This window comes from Acyrthosiphon pisum, chromosome A2 (assembly GCF_005508785.2).
Source record: "Acyrthosiphon pisum isolate AL4f chromosome A2, pea_aphid_22Mar2018_4r6ur, whole genome shotgun sequence".
NCBI classification, from domain to species: Eukaryota; Metazoa; Arthropoda; class Insecta; order Hemiptera; family Aphididae; genus Acyrthosiphon; species Acyrthosiphon pisum.
This window is the reverse complement of record NC_042495.1, coordinates 101,441,208-101,450,683: the sequence shown is the minus strand read 5'-3', so window position 1 is coordinate 101,450,683 and position 9,476 is coordinate 101,441,208. Positions and strand designations below refer to the sequence as shown.

The 9,476-nt window shown below is 29.7% G+C and overlaps 2 protein-coding genes across 15 annotated transcripts in view; both read right to left on the bottom strand.

Annotated features, from left to right (window-relative positions):
• The window catches only part of LOC100569092 (putative leucine-rich repeat-containing protein DDB_G0290503), an 89,342-nt gene that overhangs the window by 44,011 nt on the left and 35,855 nt on the right, over positions 1 to 9,476 (bottom strand). The gene's annotated exons all lie outside the window — the stretch shown is intronic.
• On the bottom strand, positions 6,226 to 8,294 carry LOC100571780. The gene is made up of 2 exons (XM_008186665.3): positions 6,894 to 8,294; positions 6,226 to 6,361 (listed from the first exon to the last, which is right to left on the bottom strand). Exon 1 carries the CDS (start codon positions 7,535 to 7,537, stop codon positions 6,911 to 6,913), a length of 627 nt encoding a protein of 208 aa, XP_008184887.1. The 5' UTR covers positions 7,538 to 8,294; the 3' UTR covers positions 6,226 to 6,361; positions 6,894 to 6,910.

The window sequence follows — 9,476 nt, the reverse complement described above, 5'->3', positions numbered from 1 at the left end:
TGTTAATAATTAGGTAATAAGTCACTACCTATAGGCTATAGTCGAAACAAAAATTGACTACTGTATTATTTAACTATTTTAACTTACTTTTGTTGTAGTCCAATTTATACGATAATATGATATAAATCAAAGCTTCGGAACTATTATTACACTAAGATCTTTCAAAGTATTTAATTTAATAGGAAATTAAAATAAACCAAAAAAGTCTTCATTATAACGGGTAACTAATATTACAGAAAGTTTTATTTGAAAATATCAACAATTTTTTTGAAATTTTGAACACACTTTAATCTGTCAAATATGCTTTTTGTAATTATATGAAATATGTAAAAAAATACACAGTAAAACTTTACATTTCATTTCACAATACTTCACAAAACATTTTTATCTTACCTAGAATATTCTATACAATCATAAACAAACATGAATAATACGATCAAAGTGTATACAAAATTTGCATATAATACAACTATTCTTTTTAGTTCTTCTATTTTATTACTGATTGGTCTGAAAAATATGTTTTTGTTGTCGATATATAATATGCAATAATATGCATAATATTATAATATAACGTTAAAAGATGTTAAAAAGTGGTTTAACGATCAATTCTTATTAGTTATTATATACGACGTGTTCACGAAACTAGGTAGATACATGAAATGATAAAGATTATAGCCTCTAGGTATAAATAATTTAAAACGTGTAGATAAATCGTATTTTTTTTAGTTTTAGAATTTCAGGGCAAACAAAAAAATAAAATAATGGTATGTGTACTCGTCTTGGGCAATTTTGGTTTTAATTGCACCTAATACAAATTATTTAACCTTCATTACGACTGTCATCCTGTCTATGAGTCATGATACTGTAAATTGTTGTATTGTACTATATAATTGTTTTCTAACTCTTTCACTCATACATACAGACATACTATATTGAAAAGACATTGTCTTTAAAAAAAATAAAAACTTAATACAGGGAATACTGGAAGACATAACTAAAAGTATAACTGAAATATTGTTATAATTTGGAGGGTTTATATTAAAATAGTTAAAATGTTCAATTCAATTGATTATCAAATGTAAATCAAATAAACTGCTATTGCGCTACCTAATAACATTATGTCATTGTTCGGAAATTCTTTCGATTATAGTAGGTAGGTACATATTATAAAATTTGTTACACTGAATTGACGTGAGCTAAATTACTGCGACCAATTGACGGTCATCACGGGCGCGACATTAATGATCGTTTATGTGATTTTAACGCGACATAAATACATAATATCTGCGTACCTAATACCTATATATAATATATACTTAGGCGCAAATAGGGGGGGGGGGCTTTAGGGGCTAAGCCCCCTCAAAAATGTCCATAGCCCCCCAAACATTTCCTACATTTTGTTTTAAGCTTATTCAATATTATCAAAGTAAGGCCCTATTAGCCCTATTAGCCCCCCCAAATCTCAAACGCTATTTGCGCCAATGAATATATATAATATATATATATATATAACTTTAAAGTGCCTATATGCCAGTGTTTGTCAAGTTCCTTATAAAAAGGAATTTGTTCTGTTCCTATTGTTCCTTAAAAAAAAAAGAATTCGTTCCTTTGTCATTCCATTGGAAAATGAACGAGTTCCTTTTTTAGTTCCAAACAAAATAAAAATTCTTATTTAATCATTTATGTTTTTTTTTCGTTTTATGCGTAATTCTTTAATTTTTATTTATAATATTATATAACTACAAGTAGGTACATATTTCATATGTTTATGTAAAATATTATTTTGTATTTTGAGATTTTCTTCAAAGTTAAATTGTTGGCTAATTAGCAATATACATTATACACATTAAAAAATATATCTTAATTTAAATATTTACATACTTATTTGTGTAAATTATTGGAACTAAAAAGGAACGAACAATTTTGTCATTTTTCCTTAAAAAAAATAACTAGTTCTTTTTTTATAAAAAGAAATTCTTTTATCGCGCTGTTCTTTAAAAAGGAACTCGTTCCAGGAATCCGTTCCTCTTGGAACTCGTTCCTTTCAAACACTGCTATATGCCATATGGCTATGTATCATTATAATATATTAGTATAATAACAGGATTTGGTCCTTCTGAGTCCGTGTCCCTTCGACCCTAAATGTTCATATTCAAGATTTCAATAATTACGGTGGTGTATTTAATTTATAATTATGTGGTTACTGGTTATACATAACCATTCGATTATACTGGCTAAAGTGTGCGCTCTACCGTTTTTTCCACTATATAGGAATATGTATCTAAAATCTAAATGACTAAATATTATATTCTCGCAAGAAGTGGATGATATTGCCGGTAGAACACATAGGTACGACAAGATAACTATGTCAGCATTGGCGCAACTAGGGGAGTGCAAAAAGGTCCTTTAGCACCACTTGTTTATTTTTAGGCCTGCGTCCAACTAAAGTTATAAGATATTTATTTAAAAAATGTTGTTCATAACTATATGACTTAAGTCGTAATATTAAATAATAATTCGTTAAAGTTAATAACGAAAAGCCACGGATCTGCGAGGCATTTACAACTATAGCCATAGCCCATAGGACCCCCGAGTTTTAGAGGTCTACCTAGTTGCTCCTATGCATGTCAGCTATAATATAATATATCATAAAGATCATAAAATCAGGATTGTGATAAATGAGTGATCACTGCAATGATGTCAATATTATTATTATTTATAATTTATTATCTATTTGTAAGATAATATTAAAATCACCGTCGTCTACCTATATATTTCGTACTCGAAATCGATCTTACCGAATCTTCAGCCGCAATCCAGTAATGACTTTTGAGTTTTTTTTTTATAGGGTTCCAAAGTTGAATGAGAGCAAATTCGTTGCCCCAGTTTTTCTTCATCATAGTAAATACATGTAGTTGAAGGGTTATATAATGATTAATACTTTAATATTTTAATAAATTAAAGAAGTTGGAAATAGGCGTTGTCATATGCATATCAATGATATGGGTACATATACATTACCTCCATAGATATTATGTTATACGCATTAGGATTTTCCACGATCTTGTATAAGACCACCGTGGGATTTTCATAAAATATTTTAAATTTTATGCATTAAGTAAAATCGTATACAATTTTTATTTTTTACCCATGTTGAACAGTGGTGCCAATTTCCTTTAAATATGATTACTCTCAGATTTCGGTGAGGCAATATGTATAATATATTATAATTTTGGACACCCGTACTGGTGATACTTCGATAAGACGTTCTTAAGTACAGTGGCGTATATACAAATTATTTTCACTATGGGCCAATTTATCAATAGTCAGCATAGCGCGACTAACATAGCCATAACTTTACATTTATTTTGGAGCTGGGTGGTTATAAATACAAATAAAAATTGCGAAATTTAATTTTATAATTATTATGTAAAATTCATTTTTAATTTTTTTTTTTTAAAATATTGACAGTTTCATATTTATAAATATATATTTTAATGTTATCTTATTGTGAATTTAACACATAAAAGTCATCAAAGCAAGTCCTGACAATCTAACATTTCCTTGTTGATTCCTCAAAACGATTTCAATCATGGCGAAAAACTGTAAACAGTGTATATATACATGAAATAGTTTGATTAAACCTGCAATTTCACTGTGAGCTCTGGCCTAGGGGGCTTCCCCTCCTATATACGCCACTGCCTAAGTATAATGATGTGCTTATCTACATTAGTTGTATTAAATTATATATTTTAAGCGATTTTTACAGATACATAAACAAAATATAATAAATGTAATACTGTAGATTATAATAAAAAAATATGTTTAAAACTTTGTTACCGTGGATTAAAGATCATTAAATTAATCTACAATATTGGTAATTAGTAAAAGTAGAAATTTTACTTTTCATGTTTGTATTATTTATTTTGACAATTATATCAGTTATATGTAATATTATGATTATCATTTGTTAAGTTAATTTTTTTAATGGTATAAGAGAAATATAAATATATACCAATGCATATTTTAATACCTAAAAACAGAAATAAAGAAAGAATAAATAGATATTTTCAACACATAAAATCGTGTATTGCGTAAGAATTATCATAATTTGATATTTGGCGCATACAATACAATATAATATAGTACATAAAAAAAGTTTAAACCAACTTTGGGTTTTCATAAAAATTAACAGTTCTTAATTAGTAACTTAACGAAACAATATTTCAACAAAATCAATATGTGATAACTAATAAAGAGAACAATAAACAAAAAAATACAAATTAAATAGGATAATAAAGATGGTTCTACATAAGCAAAACAATATCATAAGGAACAGTAATTAACCACATTGAATATTACAATAAAGGATAACAATAAAAGTTTAGATTTCTCTATTTACAAATTGTGTTTTACAGTAGAGAAATACACATTTAATAATAATATGCACACACATGGGGAATTTTTTTAGACATTTTAATATTTAGATTAAGTTTTATTTTTTTTTTAAAAAAAAGTGACTATGCATTTATTATTATAGAAGTCATTTTAGTATGTCGTAAAACAAGTTTTTTTTACACGGGAAAACCGTTGAAATAGAAATATTACATTTAACAGAATATTTATTGCTTAAGCCTATAAAACATTTATTATAATAACTGATTGTATTATAATAGTTTTATTATATTATATAGTTAAATAAGTACAAATGTCTACTTAGATTTGGTCAATTAACTCCAAATGCAAAATTATTATTTAAAACCGTACATAAACTAATTTACAATTTAGTTAATATTTATACAAGGATTTATGTTTATATATATTATATGTCCATAGGGTTTAACAATGTAATATTAACTATTAATGATGCTCAGCAAGTGGAGACATTTAGTCCATTTGCTAATTACTGATTGTAGTAAGTGTTGGCATCGTTCTATATGACTGTTGGCGGCAACACATTGTAGTCATGTATGGATGATTTAACTGTTTCATAGATGGGACGGTTGTCATCTGCAGTGGACGAGGTCAAATTGTTATAGGCTACGTATTCGGAATGTGGGTTATTGCACAATGTCTGTAACTTGGTCAGGTAACTGTCAAAGTGTTCTTGGGTCTTTTCGGAACTAGATTGACCTTCAGGACATCTCACTTGTTCCAAAAATGACATCATATTGTTCCTTAGGTTTTCATAGTACCCATTCAAATGGGAATTTTGTCGTTGAGATAAGATTTGTGTTTCCTGTAAACATGCAAAAATATCAGGTTGTTACAATTACTTAATATTTAACTTGGTAAAATTGTGGAATATTGATGTAGTTTGACTATTTTATCATTAGAGCATCTTTTTGGAGTGTTTTTGTTTGTTTGGAATGTTTGACACTACCTTGGGCCTACCTTATCCCCGTGTCGAAGATGAGCCTCCATAGCATTGATGTCTGTCTTCAATCTCAACATTTGGGATTCGACGCGTGCGTTTTCTCGCTGCAATTCCGTTATTTCAGCATCCAAAGTAAATAGATCTTCACCACCGTTCCCCATATTACAATCTAAAAACCACAACTTTTTTACCTTTTCTCCTCCTCTACATTTGACTTTTGAAAAATTGTAAAAATCCCACAATTTTACCAGACAAAGATAATCTTAATACTATTCTCACCATTATGAAGTTGTTTTGAGCCGTACATATGATGATACAATGAATCAGCAGCATTTGTCGGGATTGGTTTCTTTCCAGATGCTAAATTTGGCGCTGACGGATGGCAAACGCTGAGAGTTGGTGCACCACGGTGAAGGAATGGACTGGGGTTTAAATGAGATGGTTCACAGCCAGTTTGGTCGGATTGCTGGTGATGGTGTTGTTGTTGTTGCAGTTTTGCAATATTGGCTTTATGCTGTTCAACAGTTCCCCCACTTTCGAGTACACGCATTTTATTACGATTGGCAATTGGACAACCGGATGCACTAATATTAAATATTATTAGATAAATATGCAAAATGTAATTAACAGTAAGCTTTAAAAAATTAATTTACCTTCTGTGTGATAAAAATTTGCCAGTAGCATGTCCAGATCCATCGCATCCAGGTATAGGGCACCTATAATATAATTTAATATTAAATACAGTAAGTTAAATTATTAAATAGTGCAATTAACCTTAGTGGCTCAGAATCTTGACCATCTCGAGGTTTACTCTTAGGCTTATTGGCTCGAGGACATCCAGATAAGGATCTATGAGAAGAATAATTTCCTGTTACATGACCAGACCCATCGCAGCCTGGTGTTGGACATTTTAGTTCTTGTGAATGTGTTGAAGAGATTCCAGGTTGCGATGAAGAACGATCACTTCTTGCGCAAACAGAAATACTAAAAAAAAAAAAATACTACTTAGGTAATTCTAGTTAAAAAATAAAATGCTTATTCAAATAATTAAATCATAGGCACTAATTTTTTTTTGTACTATCAAATTTGTGGAAATAATCAATACACTGGTGTATCTGGTAAAAAAAGTATTTTATTTAGATTTTAAATGATTTTTTTTTTTTTCAAATACATATTAATATATTATATAATAATTATTATAATATATACTCTATTCCAAATAAGATCAGGAGTTGGCAGCGACTAGTTTACGTCTGGCGGCGGTCAGACATATAGTGAGACGTCGTCCCCACTACGGCGACGCGTCGGGCGCTGCCACAGAATAAAGCTACGCCCATGCGTACAACTCGGCCGCCGACTCCTGATCTTATTTGGAATAGAGTATAGGTACCTATATTAAAATATTAGCATTCAATTAAAACATCTGAAACCTTGGATAGGTGGAGGTTTTTATTTATCATACCTATACATAACTAAAATAGTAACAAGTCATATTTAAAAAATTAAGCTGAAGTACCTAGTTGATTAGAATATTTAATCGGAACTGAAATCGGAATTAAAAAAAATTTCTTCTTCTTCCTCTTCAATTTCTTCATTGACAGTATCTTTCGTCTCTGTACAGGTTGGTTTAAATCTGAGTGAAAAACATTCTTGTAAATATAATTTTCTTTTGGACTCTTCGTTAATGCTCAAACAAGATGCGATGAAATTATCAATCATTTCTGATGTACGGTGTGGGTGGTTCAACAGCAGTATGAAACACGATCGGACAGCAAACAAAATGTAATCGTTCGCAATGTTGGGCGAACTGAGGGCTATCGACAGCAATTCTTTGTAGCTATCCCAGTCACCAGCTAACAGACAGAGTCGCATTTGGTTAAATACCGGTCTCAAACTGTTCCCTTTTATTGTCTTGTTTGAAGGGCGACTACTAAAATTTCGCAAATGCTGTTTGTTGGTGCACAGACTGTCAACGCGCATCGATCTCAAGTCATCCTGATACGTGGCTTTGATCTTTGCCTTTCTGCCAACTGGTTCACTGCGTTGGCCCAATATCATTTCGATCGCTTGCAGAACGCAACTGTTCGGTAAAACAATGGGGGACAAGTCAATACTTTCGGTAGACGAGGTTTCCCAACAATCAGAATCTGAATGTTCCATTTTCAAAATGTAACAGATGAACGGTCGTTGAGTTCAATACTCGAAATGTGGTCAAAAGTTGTGCAACGGAGTAGGTAATCGAACGAAATACGAATAGGTATACTTGAAAAGCGATAATAATATTCGACTAATGTAAAAACATGACAGTTCAAGTCTACGTCTCGACACGATCACCACTACCGGGCAGCGCGCACTATTCAGTAGTAAGTATTCACTATTTGCTAAATATTAACTACAACAAAGTTTAAAGTAGTAGGTACTTATTAGCTATTTAGTAATTCACCACACAGCACTACAGTGTTGAGTATTTTAGTATTTCGTTATCCACATGTTGATGTTTTTAGTTTTTTACTGTTTGTTTTCGTTGATAATGATGAATGGTGATAACGTCGTTATCACATCATTCAAACAGTATGACCACGTATGACTTAATTCGAGAAAGTATTTGGCATAGACCATGGCAAGCTTTATCTTAAGCCAAGGCATAGACATATAAATACATTTATTTATATGGTATTTGGTAAAACAAATCTAAAAACTAACAAATTCTTCCACAATTTTGTTCTTCATAATTTTACTAATTATTGGTATATCGAGTAATTTAATGATTTAATTATTGTAGTCAGCGTACCAACGATAGATGATCATAGATATATAGTATTTTATGGTATGCTGACCAATAGATCCCGACAATTAATGCGAGGGGATTAGTATTTTCACTATTTTGTCACAAGAACGCTTATATTTATTTTTTTACTTTAAAAGTAAAAATAATACTTTTTACATTATTGCGAGTAAAAACAATTACAAAGTAATATTAATTATTATTAAAAAACATTAAAAAAATAATAGTGCCATCATAATAAAAATGTCTACTTTTCAAAGTCGTAACCAGTAATAAATGACAATTTTTGAACCCAAGTGGCAAGCATAGTTGCTTATAGTCTTATGAATTATAAATATATTATTATAATAAACTGAGCTCAAAACTTGACTTACTAAAAACATTAAAAAATGCACTTAAATTGTTAAAATACGCTGTTAAATATGATCTGTGGACAAAATTAGGTACTTAAAAAGTTGAAATATATTTATGGTATATTTTTCCCTTCTTAAACTGTTTATGTATTTGTATCATAGTGGGAAGAATCGGGAAAAAAAATTGATGTTATTTAACACGAATATGAATATATTGTAACGTCTAATATCGTCCAAATGCATTGACTCGGTAAATATTAAGGAGAAATGATTTATAAATAAATACCATGAAAGTATAAAACAGTTTAAAATTGCATTATCTATAGATCTGTATACAGAGCTAAAAATACGACGTAAATTATAACGTTTGGTAATATTGTCCGAGTCCGTCTTATGCAAAATTGCATGGGTAAAAAACACTTTATTCATATTATTGAAATTTGAAATTATATTTTTACACAAAATTAGCAATGCAATAATAATAAAAATTACGAGTTTTCTTATAAACATCATAATTCATAATTAGGTATATAAAATAAATATGTAAAATATTATGTTACACATAAAAATTAAAAACCATCAAAAGTTTTAAATTTGAGTTTAAAATAAATAAAATGTGAAAACAATATTTTGGTATTGGGTTGGAAATTTGGAATATTTTAAATTTCAAAATTAAGGTTATAGACAATTATATCGAATCAGATTTATTTCACTTATTTCTAGAGCTGACACTGTATATGCGTATAAATATTAAATGTATAAGTATAATGTATGCATAAAATTCCGAGCATTGAATTAATAACGAAAAAAAGGAGGGTAAGTGGATGTCGCTCTGCTGTACAGTAGATTACAAGTGGGTCACTGTATAATGGATGGTATTAAATTTGAATTCAATGGTATAATATCATTGTATAAGAAAAACGATTCTGAGCGGAGACGGTATGTCAGTCTATAGGTATAA

Bases quoted from the DNA above. Each gene is read 5' to 3' on its own strand.
- LOC100571780 (XM_008186665.3), bottom strand. From the start codon at position 7,537: ATGGAACATTCAGATTCTGATTGTTGGGAAACCTCGTCTACCGAAAGT.